Source organism: Ylistrum balloti, unplaced genomic scaffold, assembly GCF_031769215.1.
Source record: "Ylistrum balloti isolate Yb309-2 unplaced genomic scaffold, AGI_CSIRO_Ybal_v1 Utg370452, whole genome shotgun sequence".
NCBI lineage: Eukaryota > Metazoa > Mollusca > Bivalvia > Pectinida > Pectinidae > Ylistrum > Ylistrum balloti.
This window is the reverse complement of record NW_026782300.1, coordinates 1,617,721-1,638,750: the sequence shown is the minus strand read 5'-3', so window position 1 is coordinate 1,638,750 and position 21,030 is coordinate 1,617,721. Positions and strand designations below refer to the sequence as shown.

At 35.1% G+C, this 21,030-nt stretch overlaps 1 protein-coding gene across 1 annotated transcript; it reads right to left on the bottom strand.

The window, feature by feature from the left end:
- Positions 1-1,630: 1,630 nt before the first annotated feature.
- On the bottom strand, positions 1,631-20,828 carry LOC132555096 (nuclear pore complex protein Nup133-like). The gene is made up of 34 exons (XM_060219435.1): positions 20,689-20,828; positions 20,007-20,128; positions 19,050-19,153; positions 18,531-18,755; positions 18,326-18,391; positions 16,816-16,926; positions 16,565-16,675; positions 16,332-16,391; positions 15,974-16,035; positions 14,939-15,006; positions 14,463-14,542; positions 13,576-13,678; positions 11,781-11,837; positions 11,447-11,528; positions 11,056-11,107; positions 10,784-10,888; positions 10,320-10,464; positions 9,904-10,013; positions 9,388-9,494; positions 8,607-8,709; positions 8,063-8,182; positions 7,680-7,829; positions 6,693-6,906; positions 6,210-6,343; positions 5,809-5,848; positions 5,519-5,643; positions 5,174-5,233; positions 4,964-5,033; positions 4,502-4,563; positions 4,182-4,238; positions 3,269-3,349; positions 2,968-3,035; positions 2,326-2,411; positions 1,631-2,097 (listed from the first exon to the last, which is right to left on the bottom strand). The coding sequence occupies exons 1-34, from the start codon at positions 20,826-20,828 to the stop codon at positions 1,961-1,963; spliced, it is 3,417 nt and encodes a 1,138-aa protein (XP_060075418.1). The 3' UTR covers positions 1,631-1,960.
- Between the last annotated feature and the right edge of the window lie 202 nt (positions 20,829-21,030).

Below are 21,030 nucleotides of genomic sequence, written 5' to 3'. Positions count from 1 at the left end.
ATTTAGTACATTGCATGAGGCCATCCACAAGAAATGTTATAAGGAGTCCTTGTAGTCACGACTAGCGTTCAAAGCTCAAATTTTCACGTGTGTCATGGGAAATTATTATCTTTATAATTTCCTCTAGAGGCAAAATGACGATTAAAATTTTCAGATTTTGTTCAAAATCTTTTTGGAAATCAATGGCGTCTGTCCGATCGTACACTTTTCTTTGTGCGGAGATCTCCCACAAGTTTTAACCAATCACATTCAAACATAATACGCTAAATCTCAATGACATGATGCCGTGTTCCCCTGAATGGCAGTTTGATTCAACTGTATTTGGAAGAGTTACTACCCTTTGTTTTTTTTCCATAATCTCGTCTAGATGTCTCACAGTTTGTAAAAACTATTTCCTTCAGACTTAGTACTTTAATTGAACAACAGTTCGATTATATCGCCATTTGTTTTTCTAGTTCTAACCGATTTCACTTTTTTATGGGCATCATAACCATTATATAAAATGGTGTTTAACTTGATAGCATTGATTTTTTTATTATTCCAGTACCTCAGTCTCCTTTCTTTGAATCTTTGTAGGATTTTAATACCATAACACGAAGTTGTGTTTTCATGAGTAGCATTTTGAATTGACAATATTCCAGAGTTTCTGCCCTCACCCAACACTTTTTCAACTTCTTACTTTTCACATATGTCCTTAATACTTAATTTGCTTTGATAATCATCGAAAGATAAAGAACTGTTTTCTCACTTAATGTGTTGACTCAATATCATATTTACGTTTTCGTAAACTACACTAAAAGTTAGGTTCCCTGACCCCTAAAAATCAACACAATTTTGATTAATAATATGTAAACACTAGATAAAGATATGTTGTTGTCATGCTGAAAAATTCACTTAAAATATCTTCGAAAGGAGGGAGGAGAAATTTGGCTGATGTGTTAAAGTACTCTTCTACAAATATGACAATAAAGCTTTGAGGACATGTCATTTCTCTAAATCTTAGGGGATTTTTTTATCAGAAAGATACACACAAAAATTAACATCATGCCATATATTTGGTGGGTTCAAATGTCCGTACAAAATAACAATTTTCCAGATTAGATTGCAATAGCACTTGTATCTTATCAGATACTGTCCTAAACACAAAACTTTAATTTATTCCATCTTCTCAGTATCCCTTATTTTTTGAGGTGCTATATAACAAGATTGAAGTTGGATTTAAAAGTGACATGTGCCGCCAGTAGAAAGTTAACAGCACAGACTTTCATCCATGACTTTTCAGAATCATCCCCCCCACCCCCCCAAAAAAACAAACTTTATAAAGTCATGATATTTAACAATATCATTGTTTAAGGAACTGAATATTCTATTAAACTACAAGCACACTCATAAAAGGACAGGGTCATAGATAACTAAATATCTGAATGAGAAATTACAGCTTAAATTAGGAAAGGTTTTCATAATTTTAAATTCTATTTCTTGGTCAAGTTTGACAAGCTAACAATTTAATCGTGTCTGAGAAATTTGATCTTCCAAGCACCAGTCACACCACAAATGGCATTTTTCTCAGAATTTGAAATTTTGTAAAATTTCATAGAAAAAAATAATAAAAAAATAACAACACGACATCTTAATGCTTTAATTGTGTTATTTTCCTCAACTTTCGTTACAAACTATGACACTCTAGTACAGTTCTATTTTCACATTTACCACTTTCTATCTTCATAAAGATTATCAAGCCTACAACGTGAATTTCTTGTCTTTCATAGACTGAAATGTTTAATCTAAATCAACATCTTTGATAAGAAATCTCGAAAGTGGTAATACAACTATAAATGAAAACAAAACATCTACCAATTCTAGACTGGGTGTAATGTTCTTTAGTAAGCACATAATGTCCGAGAAAACACACAGTTTTATGACACAAATGAAGGTCTTATGATACAGAGAGAGCAAGTATTTAGTAAAGTGTTTGCTGGATATGCTCGTAACCAACACGTAATAGGTATTGGAAATTCCTATCGTCCTGTAGTAGTCCAAGGTCCTCACATCGAAGTAGTACCTCAATCTGAGGCAGATATTCTCGTAAATCAATTCCTGAAAAATGAAACCACAGTTGAAGATATATTTACATTGATGATGAAGTAATATTTATAACTTAAATAGATAACAGAGAAAGATTTGATTTTAATTATTAGATAATGGTTAATTAAAAACATCATTGTATAAATTTTTATGTCAAATGTTAAATTTAAACCATAACCTAAAATCCCTGAATTATAAAAGGAAAACATGTACCTGAACATCAATGTGTCTAATACCTACCCTGGTCGTATGCGAGAGTTGCTACTCTGAAAAACACTGTATCCTTAACCGTCTCTATGGGTTCTCCAGATTGGTCGACTGCCCAACTACAAAACAGACATTGTGTTAGAACATTTAAAAGCATTTCAATTTCCTTTGCTACTGTAATCTCCTTGTCCACAACCATATTATTTGTTTTGCTCCTAAGTTTTCCCTTTCTATCTACCTAAATGTTTTTATTTTCAAAACCATTGTTTGCTTTGTAAACATACATACTGGGGGGAGGGGGGGGGTATTTTGATTCTGTAATACAAAATCAGAGTGACTTTTCTCCGTATGCTTACTCTATGCCCTAACAATATGCTGCACAAAATCAATGCACTGTGTTCACAAGAATCTGTTATAGGAAACCAATTGCTCAAACGTAGCAGATTGATTGGTCTCCGGCTGAAGTACCTGTCAGAATACCAGTAGCTGCTTGATGGACTTCAGTTCATTGTTGATAACTTTCTTCCTGCACCTTATGCTGATCAATTTTATTGTTATGTTGTAACTTCATTCTCAGACAATACTCATGTGAGTAAACAAACTTTACTTTGGTGTAGAAAGATGAAAGTAACAGTTGTGGTTATAGCAACGACCAATTGGGTATCTATCACCTACCTGTTCCTCAGAATAGCTTTGGCCCATATCTGATATCTCAAGGCTTCAACATCAATGTTGGGATCAGTCTGTACAAAAAATACATGAAAGAACTTGTTAAGATATTAAAAGGAATCAGAATGATGATGAGATGCTCCGAAATCTGAAACATTACACAATAATTTACTCGAAAAAGAATATATGTAGCCATTGTCTTACTTGAAATGTTATGAACAAAGCAGTATCAATGGTAAAAGTCCAATGTCTGTTGTGCTCAAACAGGTACAAAAACAACAGTAAGTCTAATATGTTCTGTACTCACCGTGTCTATGTACTGTAGAAGGTCTAATGCTTTCTTAAAATTCAGTTCTTGGTCCTCAGATGACATATCACTTACATAAAGCTGCAATTGGAGTTACAACAGGGATATAAGTAGCAGCAGTTACAAAGAATTGCTCAGTAACTTTCCTGAGACTTTTGTGCCTTTTGTTGAGATAGCTATGTAACTACAGTTTGAAAAAGGCATTGTTGCACCTTCATAACACATAATTGTCCTGCCAGTCAATTAATTGATGAAATAGATATCACGACTCGATGTTTGTGAAATATTTGTGTGACCTCTGCTTTGAAGGAAAGGACCGATGAAGAAAACATTTGAAGGTCATTAACATGGTATACTTGTACAATCTTTCAAGCAATGACAAGTGAATATAACATTTCAGCAAAGGACCTTCACATAGCACACAAAGAGAATGATTCTCTAGTATTGTGATAGAGGCATGAAAATGACTATAAAAATGCAGGCTCAGAAAGATACTCTTTGTTTAAGAGAAAAAATAGCAAAGACTTACTTTTTATCAAATTAAGTGTGTATGCCTCCAAAGACATCAACCAATCATTCCAAAATAAAAAATTTATACAACATATGTTGTAACACTCAAACATGTTATGACTGACTGACAGGGTGAGCTTTGATGGAAATGATGACATAAATGAAGAACTCGTGGGTACAGAACAGGTCAACTCAACTTCAGAATAGCTTTTTAATGTGGTAAAAATAGGTCACACGAACCTGGAGTTGTTGTATATCGCATTTCTTTAAGTACTTTTTGTTATTTTTCAAAAGTCACTAGAAAAAATGAGTAACTGAGTGAAGGGAATAATCACAATCACTCACCATGTAACATACATAAAGATTTGGTAAAACAAATATATCTACATAGGTACTGTACTACCTCAATCAGCTGCTCTGGTGTAAGGACTCCCATATCATCTGGATCCAAGCCTCTTTGCTGTAAGTAGACCAAAATACACAAATCATTACATTTGGATGTGAATTACAATAGTATGATATTGATAGAAGATCAATTTTGTCTGTACATAACTTCAAGGCAACTCTAACCTCTTTTCCTTCTCAGCAAGGATATCCAACCTCACATTGTCAATGCTGGGCCTAAAAAGCTTGGGTAAATAATCTGAATAGCAGTTTTATTGTGGTTAATGCAATAGCTATTCTTAATCAAAGTGTACACAACCCAAAAAAATATAAACTTACGTGTAGTACATGGACTGGTAGTTGCTCTTGGTGTGTGATCAGGTCCAGTTCTTCATTTATTCCTACAAAATAAAAACACCATGTTAAACTTAACCTGACAATGTTTATAAGTAATAGACGCTGTGTTTTCACTCCACACTTTGTAGTGAAATATTCATTAGAAAGAAATGCAAATGAAATGTACAGCTTCATTATCAACTTTTGCATGAAATATCCAAATATTGAACTATTTAGCAACAATTTACATTTAATTTATGTTCATATCGTACCACAAGTATTTCTATTTCTTAAAACAGAATAATTTTTTTTTAATTTTTAATTTGGTCAGTGATATATTTTGTTATAATTTCATCTACGAGTCCCTATCTATCAAATCAGTACCCAACAAGAAACCTATGTAAAATCAAATTTATGGAGATCACCAGATTAAGTTGCTATGTTTACAACATCACAGAGCCTTACCAGCAATGTTAACGTCTTCCTGGCTGTCTTCTGACGCTAGTCCAGCAAGTTTACTGAGACTCAGCAATGTCTATAAATAAATCCAAATACCAAGGTGATTGAACATATATAGCTCATAAGTAACTTATTTCATCGTAACCAAGGCAACATAATTTTGACAGGGTCTTATAGCAAGTAATTGTTAATTTCTTAATCAGAAATTTGACTCACCTTTTTCTTAGATAATGAGGCTGTTTCCATCCTTGAAAGTTCTAATAAGGATTCATGAGCCTAAAAAAAACAAGGTAGGAACATTGAGCTATGAGAAGACTTTTCTCTGGAGTGATGCAGTCACTTTATAATCAGGGGCTACAGAGGAGCATGTAACATTGAAGATAGAGAAGTGGGGATGTTGTAGTCAACTGTTTGTATCACTTTTGTACAAATCCCAATTATGAGTAGAATGAAGAGTTAAGGTCTTCAGGAGAGTGTACATAACCGATAGTGTTAACTGTGTGTAGTTACTGAGTTGTAGTTGCTCTGTATGTCAGTGTAATTTACCAGTGTGCTACTCACCTGTGTGTAGTCACTGGTCTGTAGTTGGTGTAGCCAGCTAAGATACTTGATGTCCTTGCTTTGTAAGAACTGTCCCAGTTCCTGGTGTCGATGTGCAGGCAAAGATAGCAGCTTCCCTAGTTTCCCTGTTGAATGGCATTACAGGTGAGAATGCAGGAGATGTATTGCGATGCATATTTGCTATAATTTTATGTAATTCATTTGTATTTTGGAAAGCTTGTTGGTAAAAACACATGGTAGAGACAGACAACTTGTTAGCGATGAATTTTACAAAAAACATGAAAACATACCTTCTTTCATATACCAAGCATATAAGATATCAGCAAAACCCTGAGAACAGAAAGAAGAACTTGGGATATTTTGATATCCACGAGGAGTAATAAAACAGACATTCAAACAACAGTGAAGATCGACATATCATGTGGTAACTCGAACATCCAACAACCTACAGTTACAAAAAATTGATATAAAACTAAGTAGCGTTCACTAATATAGATACCCAGAGATATATTTCTGTTCCACTTCTCTGAAATATCAATCCATCAATCACTAATCTAGTCGCTGTACATTCCACTAAATGCTGTTAAACAAACAAAAAACCGCACAGTACATATTGACTATATATGCCATTTTAAGACGGTTCAATGAATAAATTAAGTATCCTATGTATAAGTAATAAATTCTTACTTACCTTGTCTGAAAACTGTGTGAGGTATCTCTCTATACGATCAGAATTGTCCATCTGTTCACACAGCTGTATTAGGATATCAAAATCATAATATTTCTCTGCAAGTGACGCTGCAAGTTCCATATGATTCTTCTCCACTGAAATTGAGATGTCAAGACAATGATATGAAATATATAAACATAAGGAACTTCATATCAAAACCTGAAGGTTAAATTTCCCCATTCCATATGAACACATCCATCAATTAATTTTTCCATAATTCCCGTAAAAAAAATCAGCAGAATGCAATCCAGATAAGACAAGGATTAATATAATACTGTTTTGATCCATTGATGATGTGTAGTTTGTTTCCAACAGTATCAAAACTAAATCTAGGTTACAAATATTTTGAAAGATTATACCTACTATTTACACATCTATTCAATTAGATAAATTTAAACCAAATATCTTCTTTTGTATGATCAAAAGTCACAGAAAGGTAGTTACCCAAAGGCATGATTAGCTGTTGTCGACAGAGCTGGTACTTTCTGTCAAGTTCACGGTAGTGTCCTGAACGATCCTGTTGATAATGTAAGGACTCTAGTTGTGTGCTGAAGCCCTCCAATACAATGTCTGCTAGCTGTGCTAACTGCTGACAGAACAATGATAGTGTGTCTGCATCTGTTACCTCGGGCATGGTGCCATCCAGAGTCACTGCATACTGTAATATACAGGTATACTGTGTGAAGTATTTGTTTTGTAAAGGCTTAGTCGGTGGAGTGTAGGCCTATATAACCTGAAGTTTAAATCACAGGTGCTTTGACACTCCCTACCCGTGGTTGTTTGGTTTTCTAAGGAAGCTGAGAAACAGACCACTGGTCTGTGCTGTTGCAGTTGCATCCTTCAGTGAGACACTATACCCTAATTGCTCTTGGCATTTGAAGGGCCTTCCATATGTTGTTCTGTGAGGTAGCTATCAGTTACTATAAGGAAACTTTGCTCTGAAATGACCCTGTATTTAAATTGGGTGATAACGTCACCAAAACAAAACATATTTGGTAACATTTGCAGGGAAATTTCACTTAATTTATAATTAATAGTGAGATTTTAAAAATGGAGCAAACATTCTACATAAACAGTCAATCTGAGGCAATATATGTTATATACCTCTTTGTATGGATAATATATATGTGCAAAATTTAACCCCTAAGAACAAGTCCACACCAGGACAATACTTATATAATACCCCAGTGAAATAAAACAAAACTTAAAACCTACTATATATCAGATGTTGATTTCATATAAATATTTCCCTGTAGCTGAAGTACACTGTTGCACAGAACAAACACAGTAAACACACATTAATTTTATTACTAGATACAAATTGTTTTCGGAATGGCAGGTAAGATACCCTGATGATAAATAAATAATTAATTGGTTTCTAAGCAGCTATTAACAACACTAAATATATCCTGTCTTAAGAGAAATGCAGACCTGTTTCAGGAGGATATTCCTTGCCCCCTTCTCTCCTTCCTGTGAAGTCCATGGTAGGAATTCCAGCTGCACAAGACTTGCTGGGTCTAGGTCCTCCCTGTAAACTGACATCTTGGCATGTCTGTGTTGTAGGGCTTTGTGGAGCATTGCCTGCAGGTAGAACAGGTCATTTAATGTCTAACATTATTATAATTTTTGGGTTAAAGTTATCTTTAAAGAATGAAACATAAAACTGAACACAAGTATCTGTTCTTATTCGCTACAGCTAACATGTAATGACCTTTTTCTGAAACCTTCATTTATAGTTTTTGATATGCAAGAATAATTTGATCTGACTTGCAGTGCTTGTTGATAATACTTCTAAAAGTACTTTTCATCCTCACCTCTGTGACTGCATTTACAGCTGCTACCACTGCAAGTATTTCTGGTGTAGACACATCAGCTGATAATACTTCCTCTTCATACTCCAGGAGGGCTGCCAGGATTTCGTGTACTTTGGAAACCTTATAAAAAGATATCAGAATACTGTAGTGAAATAAAAAAAAATGCATTGGTTCATGTATTCTTAATATGAAGACAAGAATGATATAGAAGATCTTACATACATTTCAATACTTCAATAAAGCTTAATATGAAACCAATCTCCAGATCAATTTAATTCATCAAGCCTCTCGCAACTCATTTTCATATCTTTTCTCGTTTGCTGAAAGGCAGAGAAGGCTATAATAGTGGATGTAAAACCTGTTAAATAAACAGTAAATAAAAATTTGTTGAGAAATTCAAATACCAGCAAAATAATGTGTTTAACATTTCATGAATTTCAATGCCAGATCTACAGGAAGGCAACTTTATCATATTGGTATATCAACTTTGTTAGAAACAATTACAAAATCATAAGTGATTCTCCATTTGAAAGTAGGCACCAACCTCCCTATAGAAGACATCCTGAGGAGACAGGCCTTGAGACATCAACGAGGCATCACGCTTCTCAAGTACTTTTCTAATGGCTGCATCTATCGCACCAGTATACCTTTTAAAACAAAAGTATCAGTGAAGCTGATGAATACTACCTGAAAAGGACTTAAGTAGACACAAAATTTTAACACAGGGCAACAATTCTGTAATTAAGAGATTTCAGGCACTGAATATGGTACATTCTACTAGTTTAAATGAAGGAAAAGTTATGCTATTAAAATGATCAATGATGTATGATCAATGTTTACACCAAATTTCATAATCATAGTTTAAATGCAGGGTAAGTGATGCTCTGGACACAAACTTTGAACAAGGGCAATAACTCTGCAATCTAGGGGTCAAGAGCTCTGAATTTGGCACACTAAACATTGCCTTTGTATGATAAATGCATACACCAAGTTTCATGATCCTTGCTTAAACGTGAGCAAAGTTATTCTCTAGACACAGATGGAGGGACAAAGCTGTGACTATATGCTCCCCCGAAAATTTTTGGGGAGCATGATAAAATATCTCTATACAACATTTACATGCTAATCCTATAGATTTACCAACTTCCACATTTACCGGAAATGTCTTGACTGACATCATGTTCATGACAAGTATATTAGATTAAAGATATAAATAAAAGAAAAACTTTAATTTTATGTATGCAATATGCATATATCTGATTGTGACTGAATGCAGACATCATAGAGACATTATATAAAATTTGAGATGTGGTAAAGTTAGTTACTCTGAGTGAAGTTGTCGGAGTGCCATGGCTGCCGTCACCTTCTCTGCATGTTCACAAAGGACATCATGGGTCAACATTGGATGGTCTCGACTTTTTACAGTGCTCAGCTGCAGAGAACAAATACTAAGTGTGAAAATATTGATGTCCACACAAGTTATACTGCACAAATTCAAGAATAATACCTGTTAGTAAATCCATTTGAGAAACTATCTTATTCAAATAAATGCAATGACTTGAGCTACTTCAGAATACCTACATACTGCATCAACAATATCCAAATGCACAATTCTGGTCAAAGCCAAAACTTCTGTTGATGCAAGAAATTGATATTTCTATATTACTTTCAGCAAACCTGTGTTCCAACAATTTTTATTTAAGTCACAACTTTATCAATTTGATAAAAATACATTCACTATAATGTCACAATATTACAACATATAATGTTACAACATATGACATAAACTTAATACAGCCTTATGTCATAAAGAAGAAATTTGATCAGGGCTGTAAACATACCCGTGTCCACAGGCCAACTTTTTTGAGGAAACTGATGATGTATTCATGAGCTTTGAGCTTGTCTGCCAGCTGATTCAGTATAATCAAGGATGTAGTGCTGCTACAGGGGTCTATAAATAAACAAGTGTAAATTCATAAAACCGACATAAATAGCTTACCTTACTGTATATGTTGTTATTCTTGGGGAGAGGATAGAATAAAGTTGTGCAAAAATATATATATACTTTCACTTCTGCCATAATTTTTGGATGAAACTTCAAAGTATTTTTGAAAAAAAATTTTTGGAGTGCCATGAGAATTGCAACTTCCCAGAAACTTATCTTACATTATTCTTTTCACATGCAAATCAGTTGGACAATAAGAGGCCACTTATGTCTGACTAGATGAGCTGGTCCTAAGCTCTAAACACTACCTACCCTGTCTGGATTCTGCCCATCTCGGATCTGAGGCTGGGTAATCATCAATCAAATCACGACTGACTGCCACGACAATCTGGTCCATATCTGTGATGTTATTATCGGACAAGGGGAATAACTCATCCACGCCTGCCTGTGCAAGATCCTGTGGAACAAAACATGTTGTCTTGTTCACTATACAAATAGGGTGCTTTCTACTAATTGAAATATTTACAGTTAAAAAGAATCAATTAACAGATTTTTTCATCATTATCTCCCTTTTCGTCATCAAGAATTATATCATGAAGACGCCATCAGTATGACAGAATCATCTGAAATATGTTCAGATTAATTAAATTAATAAAGCAACTAGAAATGATTTCTCCCAGAATATAAATGATGACACCACTTCAAAGTAATTGTTACCTATTCCCATGTATAGCAAGAAAGAAATGACAGAAAACTCCCTTGTAATAATGACTTACCATGTTACCTCTCATAGCTGACAGGAAAGCCGCCTTCAGGCGTGATGTCTTATCCTCGCTTAAACTCAACTCATGGATCTGTGAAGAACTCGCAGCTAATGCAGACTGAAATAAATTAACAAATCTGAAGATTTAAGAGAACTCCTGTGATACACAACTATCTATATCAATGTCTAACTGGTCTCAATTCATCTGTAAGCTGGAAATGTATGTTGTTCTTTCCCAGTTACATAAATTTTTGATCACATTTACAGCATAAGAACCATACTTACCATGTCAGCTTTTAAAGAGTTTGGATAGTCCATGCTTGTATCAACAAGTAAGCTGAAAAATGGGATGTATTTTTAGATATGGTAACATGTTTTGAATGGGTATGATTATTTTCATAATTTACGCAAAGAATGAATATTTTCTACCATTTACCAAGTTATTTCTGGAAAGGACACACTCTGTAAAAGACAGCAGAAACTAATTTTCACCTCTCTGATCAATATTTATCTTTTTTTTCTTTTTATCACGAGCAACAGTAAACAATTCACTTAGACAAACATGAAATAGTAATGTCATCAATATTTTCTGATGACATCTACTTCCATAAATTTAAAGACCTCGACATACTGGTACAACAGTGTTCCTAAATGTGTGTAATAACTGCTTACTAACCTGACATTCTGTTTGTTTGAGGCTGTGAAACAGAACATTCCCACACTGCTGGAGAAAAATACTCCAGTACCATCACTATTTCCTGTCGAATAAAACAAGCTTTTGTTTATATCAATCGTAATTTATCCACAAGAATGTAAGATACAATCTAACAGTCATGGAATGAATCCAGTGTACTTATGGTGTTTATTTACTGGTATAAGGTTGATAGTTTAATATCTATTATAATATCATTATAAAGCAGGCCATTGTTACACAAAGCAGTCGGTATTCAAATACTTCTTCTATCTGCAAAATTGTCCACAACAAAACGGTTTGCTCCAGTTTTATTTACCTGCCCCAATAATCATTCCACCTGGTGCATGAAACTCTGTGATTTCTGACGACTCTCCTGAAACAATGAATTCACACATTTACATGTTTACAGAAAACACTCACACTAAAACTCTTCTGAGAATGAAAATGGTAGTTCTTTGTGGTGAAAATGGTGAACATAGGTAATATAGTAATTTTAAAGATGATTACAACAATACTTTGAAGCCAGATTGGTGTGTTTGGTGAAGAAAGGTACAGTATTCCTCCCATGAGACATCTACTAACCAGCACCCACAAGGCATTGAACTCCTATGCCTTTTTGTGTTAGATATACAATTTTGAGTATACCGGTAAGGTGTGGTATGTAAGAACCAGTAAGATGGTATATAGGACTGGTAAGGTGGTATGTAAGAACCAGTAAGATGGTATATAGGACTGGTAAGGTGGTATGTAGGAACCAGTAAGATGGTATATAGGACTGGTAAGGTGGTATGTAGGAACCAGTAAGGTGGTATATAGGACCGGTAAGGTGTGGTATGTAAGAACCAGTAAGATGGTATATAGGACTGGTAAGGTGGTATGTAGGAACCAGTAAGATGGTATATAGGGCTGGTAAGGTGGTATGTAGGACTGGTAAGGTGGAATGTAGGAACCAGTAAGGTAATATGTAGGACTGGTAAGGTGGTATGTAGGACTGGTAAGGTGGTATGTAGGACTGGTAAGGTGGAATGTAGGAACCAGTAAGGTGGTATGTAGGACTGGTAAGGTGGTATATAGGACTGGTAAGGTGGTATGTAGGAACCAGTAAGGTGGTATGTAGGACAGGTAAGGTGGTATGTAGGGACCAGTAAGGTGGTATGTAGGACTGGTAAGGTGGAATGTAGGAACCAGTAAGGTGGTATGTAGGACTGGTAAGGTGGTATGTAGGACTGGTAAGGTGGAATGTAGGAACCAGTAAGGTGGTATGTAGGACTGGTAAGGTGGTATGTAGGAACCAGTAAGATGGTGTATAGGACTGGTAAGGTGGTATGTAGGAACCAGTAAGATGGTGTATAGGACTGGTAAGGTGGTATGTAGGAACCAGTAAGATGGTGTATAGGACTGGTAAGGTGGTATGTAGGAACCAGTAAGATGGTGTATAGGACTGGTAAGGTGGTATGTAGGAACCAGTAAGATGGTATATAGGACTGGTAAGGTGGTATGTAGGACAGGTAAGGTGGTATGTAGGACAGGTAAGGTGGTATGTAGGGACCAGTAAGGTGGTATGTAGGACTGGTAAGGTGGTATGTAGGAACCAGTAAGGTGGTATGTAGGACTGGTAAGGTGGTATGTAGGACTGGTAAGGTGGAATGTAGGAACCAGTAAGGTGGTATGTAGGACTGGTAAGGTGGTATGTAAGAACCAGTAAGATAGTGTATAGGACTGGTAAGGTGGTATGTAGGAACCAGTAAGATGGTGTATAGGACTGGTAAGGTGGTATGTAGGAACCAGTAAGATGGTATGTAGGACTGGTAAGGTGGTATGTAGGACTGGTAAGGTGGAATGTAGGAACCAGTAAGGTGGTATGTAGGACTGGTAAGGTGGTATGTAGGAACCAGTAAGGTGGTATGTAGGACTGGTAAGGTGGTATGTAGGACTGGTAAGGTGGAATGTAGGAACCAGTAAGGTGGTATGTAGGACTGGTAAGGTGGTATGTAGGAACCAGTAAGATAGTGTATAGGACTGGTAAGGTGGTATGTAGGAACCAGTAAGATGGTGTATAGGACTGGTAAGGTGGTATGTAGGAACCAGTAAGGTGGTATGTAGGAACAAACCTGACTTATAGAGGACTCGTTCATCATCATAGACATAGGAAACACCTGAATTGGGATCAGGCACCAGTAGCTTCAGGTTCTGTAGCTTCAGCTCCATTTCCTCCTAAAATACATATAGCTTCATCCTTAACAACACAGCCTATTTTATGTTACTACAGAACCTAAAAGACAGGCAAAGATCAGATCTAATTGAGGCTGGCCTTTGAAATAAAAAGCAAGTGCAGCAAAACTGAAATTGACTGGTTATCAATACCGATAGTTTATAGAATTGAAATATGGTCAGTGCACATACATAATCAGGAAATGTTATCATATTCTTCATTGTACATCAGAAGGAGAGCTTTAAAGTTACTGTTTTATGCATTAAACAGAAAATAGAATTGTGCATTTTGAGCTGTGCCTATTTTGCTGCACATATCTGGTACAGTTGCATTCGTTGATTGCAAAAAAAAACCCACTTCATGTGCCATTTGAATAGTGTCAACTAGATAATGTAAAAGCAACATTTGTCTATATGTCTATATTTCAGATGATAGCAACAAGTTCTTTTTACTAAATAGAGACCAAAAAAAGAGTTCATGACTTCTATGACTCCCATGACAACTTGTACATGGTTTAATCAATCAGAGCAACAGAAAAATGGAATTGGCCCAGATGAACTCTATACCTTATAAAACTGCTCTTCCATTTTAGAGTTTCAAGCCCACAAACCAAATCTTTGTTCCTTTCGAAACAGATCAGTTTCACACTACATATGAAATTGTGAACCTCACACACCTATTCTACTTTCCTTTTACAACAGACTAAGTGTGATTGAATCTAGATGAGCTGCACAACATTATACTACCAAGTTTCCATCATTTAACTGCATAAGTATGCAAACTTACAGTATAATTTTCCTTGTGGTCTAGAATAATTAATTCTTCAAATCCCACTGGTGTCCCGTTGATGTCTGTATCTATGGTAGCTAAAATTAATAACATAGATTGTCAGCTTTTGATGCTGCAACTCTGAATAGCTGTACAACAAAACTGAATCAAATTTGCAAAAATAACTTGTATGAAAGAATTTCCCAAATTCATTGTATCTACACTGAAATTAGCCTTACAACAAATCAGTATTGTTTAAATTCTGATAAGTAGTAAGTATATACCCTGGTAGGTAGTGTTAAAAACAAACTAGACTTCCTACACATTTTTAAATGATAATTTTTTTGCATTTTAGCACTGATATACAAATAAAAAGAAAAAGAAATTAAACTGTGGTCATCTCTAAATCAAGTCATCAATCAAGTTTTGCAAAATATATTATAATCATTCAGTCACTGATTTTTGTGACAGGTCTGCAGTCCTTACACACATACCTAGAACAAAGTACAGTGTTAAAGACACCTCCATGTTGACACCGACTCCGAGGATCATTACACCAGACCTGAAGAGATAAATGCACATGAGGGCAGGAAAACCGATATATCAGATTTCTTAGGCCCGTGGAAATGTTTATAGTCAATGAGATTTAATACCAGCAGACATGCATTTGAGGAATTTATATCCATTTCCAGTTAAGTGCAAATATAATTTTAAAAGTATTGCTCTTAAGAGCTATTCAAGTAAACCATTTACTTGACCCACAGGACACCAAAATATCAGTCTATAACTACTATAAATCAAATGATAACAATCTGGAGTTCTGAGGGTGGAATAACTATTTGACTGGAATAGTTCTTCATTATAAAATCAATCATTTGTTCTGATTTATTGAAACAGCATGAATAGAAGCTTGATGTACTAGCTATCCAGTTGCACTGCTGTAAAATATAATCTGATGAAAATCAAATGACAGACTAGATCTCACACAGAGACAGAATGGTACTCCTGTCTATACACATAATTAACCAATAAAAAGAGGTAATCAAACTTGTATGCCTTAAGTCTTGTACAGTGTCAAATTTGGTCAAAATAGATGAGTTTCAATATTTGTTGGGATTTTAAAGAACTCTTTTTTAGGAAGTAATTAGATGGAAACCAATCAATCATATTTATAGAACTTCATAAATTATGTTTAAGGATTGGTAATTAGAACTGAGTACCAGTAAGACAGACTGACACTTCTCGATCAAAAATCTGTTTCTGCTGAAAATTACAAATTTATTTTCTCATATTCTGACAAAACAGCCAACAGGCAATAAACCCAGAAAATTACCCTATAACAGTTTGTTTTTGTTCCATCTGATCTTAAATGGACAAAGTTAAAATTAGAATGAAAATTTTCGGCCAGTTTTCTAAGGCTACTATTTTCAGAGCAGAGTTCAGAAGCACAATCATATTGTTTGACCTCAATATATATTTTATCACACTTTGTCCCATTGGTCAGAAATTCTGAAATGGTGAGTTTGTACCTTGTGATCTGCATGTCAATTAGCCACGTTTTCAGTTGAGTAAGGTGTAGGGAGTCCTGGTCCTACAAAAAACACAATTAATAATCAGGTAAGTGAGAAACAGAAACAAAAATGCCATAGGACAGAAACTGATTAACATGCTATCAGAAAGTTAGAAACACATAGAAGAATGTTTACATAGCCATCATTATACCTGTTGGTAAATATTACTTAAACTACACATTAAAAATACTATTTCAAGTCACTAATTAATCATATAAAGATTTTGGGGCAATGAAAGGTAAATACCAGACATTGATACAAAAAAGGATGGTGTACTTTAATGCATTTTAAGGCTGAAACAACAGTCAAAACTTACCCATACTTTACGTGCCAACGACTCCCTGAACATTCTATCCACATCAATTTGGTAAAACAACTGCAAAAATCATAAATGCTATTATAGATATCAGTTAAATCAATTTTTATTGATATTGCTTGCATCAGTAAATATGTAGTTTTTAAATAAATTAAATATGAATTAATGCATAACCTCAAAACACAACCTAAAAATATGTAATATAACAGGTCTGATGGTTCTGATAGTCATACCTTTTCTGCATTCCCTTCTGAAACTGTCCATTTTTGAAACTGGGTACCAGTAAGCACATAAAATGGTCTTTCTTCCTCTTCTTCACTACCTGGTACAATGGCTTGTAGGGTCTGAAAGAAAATCATTTATAAAAGTTATTGGATGTTTATAAAGTACGGTAATAATTTGGTAGAGCATCAATATAAGATCATTTAGATAATACACAATCCTACCAGAAGAAAATAGACTGTGATCAATTTATAAAACTTACTGCGCCTGAAGGTTGCATTGGTGATGCTCCAAAGATGAAGGATGACATCCTGCGGCCAATACCAGCGAACATTCCTTGGGAGGCCGTCAGTGGGTAACACACAGGGGCAGTCTGAAAATAATAACAGTGAGTAAAACAGTTGTGAACATAAAACCAGCTCTGAAAACTGAAAGTGGAGTTATTTTTCTTATTTAGATTTTAACACTTACTGTTCTTTACAAAATCCTGCCCATATTTTTAACAGTTTTAATACAGTGCAACTTTCCCAAACCGACCCTTCTCAAAACTGATCACCTCTTGAAACAGAACAGAAAGGTGATGTACTGAATGGCATCCTCTTTATTATAGTAATCAAAATCTTCCCAATACTTGCCCCTCTCAATTCCGAGTGCTGAACCAATTTTGTGTCAGAAATTATTGAAATACATTGAAACACCGAACATCAGACCATGAAATCAACACCTGTGGGGACAGTTATAAGCTTTGTGCCCCAAGCATGTACAACTGTCTACAGTAGGCTTTGTAGGCCAGATAGAACAAGTCCATTTTTTCAGCGAAGCAAAACATGGTTAGAGATAGATAAAGTGAAAATAAGTACTGATCCAGAGTTAGAAAGCCACAGTTTCACAACTTAATCCTGAGTAATTCTATAATGTTACTTTAACACATTTATAATGGAATTATCAATCAACTATTGCTTTAAAATTTTTTTTACTGATCAATAAAAAACATATATCAAATATACTTTGGTAACACTTTTGGACAAACTGACCATATGAACCAGGTTAACATTTTATGTCCCGCTGTATGTAAAGTTATGTTACTTCCAAGATCAATGGACAATGCATAGATTTCTAGATTTCCTAAAGTCACTTATAGCATACAAGTATCACTATTTTTACTCTATAGAACTTTTTTATGTATTCTTTTGGACATGTGCAGTGTAAATGCTGAAAGCAATCAAAATGGTTTATATAATGTTCATTTATATCCGAGTCTCGATTGGTCAACTTGCTTCACTTCTACAAACTGAGCCCTCCTTAACCCAGCCAAATATTCATGTCCCATGCATGGTTGGTTTGAAGAAGATCTACTGTATATAGAAATTGAATACCACATTCACATTTGGAAAGTGGTTAAAATTCTTCCATGTAGGTTTATTTAACAGGATTGAACTCATGTACAAACGTCTGATGGTTGTAGTATACAGTTTAGTTTACAATAGGAGCTGAACTCTCATACAAAACTTTGATAACTGCAGGTTTAGTGTACAGCAGAAGCTGAACTCTCATACAATCATTTAATGACTGTAGCATACAATTTAGTTTACAATAGAGTTAAACTCTCATACAATCATTTGATGGCTAGAAAAACCATGAATATAGAATTCAAAGAATAAAATTTTAGATTAAAGAATGATGTGTCTAGTTCTCTTAAAAATATGTCTTTGGTTTAAACTATAATAGGCAATGCCCATGTGAATTTCATTGAACTGAACTGAAGTACAAACCTGGCCGGGAATGTGAGCCAAAAGAACAAGGGAGCTTGTTGTCGTGGCCAGAAGACATCCATATGGCTGTGAAGATACAAATAAATCTTACTTTATTCAGAAAGACGCAAAAAAAGATAATTTGAATCAATTGAAGACATGTATCTAGAAATTATGTCATTCACTAGACATAGTCGAAAAAGTTTCCCTTTTATTGCTGTTTTACCTGGAAATTGATGACAGAAGCACACTCCTCCCCTCGTAATTCTGCACTTATTTCTGACGATGATCCTTCATATGCAACATTAGCCCAATAGCGAACAATACCCTCTGGTGATACAGCAACACAAGAGGCAGACTGGGCATCTGTGATACTGGGCACAACACATACACGGTCAGCATTGTGGGCCAGGTCGCTGGGAGGGAGGGTTAACTCTTTACAGAACACTCCCTATACACAGGAAATAGATATTTTAAAGTTTCTTTTGAAATAAAATTATAATTTTGAACCATATTTAAATCAGACCATCTGTATACATTTTGAATATGATAAAGATTAGTTGTAATTCCTACAAAGTTACCTGCTAACTTTCAATACCAAACATTCAAAACTGGTATTTCTTGAAAAAACAAACTAGAACAAAAATAACATACTGTAACACTTTCTGTTATAATGGGGTTACTACAGGTTGATTTACACAATTTCCTATGAATACAATATACCCGCTAATATGACAGGCCTTACCCTGGCAGTATGGGACTGTTTATGACGCCATATGAACAATTTTCTACCTCCCACCAGCCATGCCCATCCAGAAGGATCAATCTTCACTGTAATTTCTGTGTGTCCTAAAAACAAAGTACAATAATCAAAATAGTTGTTAAATAATGGACATGTTACATTATAGAACTAAACAATCCAGGAACATCTGTTAAGTATTCTGTACCACTAATGCCAGATAACCTAATCAATGTGATTATCTTTGTTTGCTTGGTTAATTGTGCAGAGTACAGTCTGAGGCCAATCCACCTGCAGTAGCCGGTGGCTACCTCATGGAACAACATACTACATACCCATCACATGCTGCCTAAAGCAATTAGAGGCAAAGTACCTAGCCCATGGACACAACCTCGGCAGCACAGACTAGTCTGTTTCTCAGCTTCCTGAGAAATTATACAAGTCATCATGTTTAGGGAGTGTTGAACAAGACACCTTGGATGTTAGTCTGACATTACATATGCCAACAATTTACCAACTGAGTGATCACTGCCCCATTCATACAAGAATGACTAGGCTAAATGTTATGCTGGTTTTAAAAAGTGAATAGGTAAATAATTTCACATGTTGGAAGCAAAGGAAATAATAGTATGAGAAGAATGATAATAAATTTGTTTGCATATTCATTGAATAAACTTATTTACAGGTTATCAAATTAGAGATATGACTTGCTGACTATAAAATTATTACCATGTAAAATGTCTTTACATCACTTGTGCAAAAATCATCCATAGAGAGAAAGTTTTGCTACAGATTAACTTTTGTCTGATTCACTGAAAGGTATGCTGAAGTTTGCTGAAATGTATGTTGTTTGTGTTTTCAGGCAAGTTAAACAATTTGGCAAAAATGAAAATATCAATGCAAAACCCTTGGTAAATGCTTTCCTGTATACAGATATCTGAAATAAACAATAGAAATGCTCACTGTCAGCCAGAGATAATGCCTCTGTGATGAGCACAGGAAGGGGAAGTCCAAAGCTCTCAACACGATGGCCACCAGCCTCCTCTAGAATCTGGGATGTTTGTAAACTACGATTACCTTGGCTTCTGTGAAGGAAAAGAAAAGGTTGTTCTGTTGTCACTTTGAAAGTCACTACTTTTTAACAAAATTAAATCAAAACATGTATATACATAATAATTAATAACTTGTTACGATTTATATCAAAACATTTTCTTCGGGTTGGTAATGCCAACAGAATACAAGTTCTTATTACACATGTGACATACAATGACAACACTGTCATCTTCTTCAGACAAATGACCAGAGTGAAGTGTATTAGCAATGATGTATGGAGTGTATAAGATGGTACTGAATCAATTAACTTTTTCAGCGGAACTAAAATCCTATGTACTCTAAGTAAAAAATAGACCAGTCACTGTTTGAATTTCTGGAGAAAACACCAAATGGCAACAAAATCTGTTCAAGAGGCGGGTGACTATTAATACTAGGAAGCTCAGCTCGAGTTACAGGGATGTGGATGAATGGAATAACTTCTTTAAAGTCAAAATTATAGTGAATTATCTTAATATCTACAACATAGTATGATTGATGGGTCAGAATACCATCAGTGACCATTGAATAGTTTATATTGAAGGGCTTTACTCACTTCGATGCATATTTAGAAGCCCTCCCTTTCGGTGTAAAACCGATGTTCGAGACTCGTTTGCTCTGATTTCGTGTTGACTGTGGCGTGGGGGTAAAGGGCGATGCCCTAGACCTTGTTGTAGTTCCCCGTGGGGTAAACATGATCCCTCTTTTGGTTTTGCCGGCAATTTCTACTTCCGGTTCAATAAAACTAAGTTAGAAACCAAAACCGGGTAGCACAAAATCCGGCATTATTGCATTTAATTAAACACTTATGTCACTCTCTTACATGAAAATAGACATACACAATGAAAGATGCAAACAACTGCATCAAAAATGAAATTGTAATTTTAATATGATATGG

What these genes read in the sequence shown, in the direction of transcription:
- LOC132555096 (XM_060219435.1), bottom strand. Translation starts at nt 20,828, where the DNA reads ATGTTTACCCCACGGGGAACTACAACAAGGTCTAGGGCATCGCCCTTT. An exon ending in ACCACAAGGAAAATTATACT is followed by an intron (nt 13,679 to 14,462) that starts GTAAGTTTGCAT and finishes TATGTATTTTAG; the next exon opens with GAGGAAATGGAGCTGAAGCT. An exon ending in GGAAGACGTTAACATTGCTG is followed by an intron (nt 4,564 to 4,963) that starts GTAAGGCTCTGT and finishes TTTATTTTGTAG; the next exon opens with GAATAAATGAAGAACTGGAC.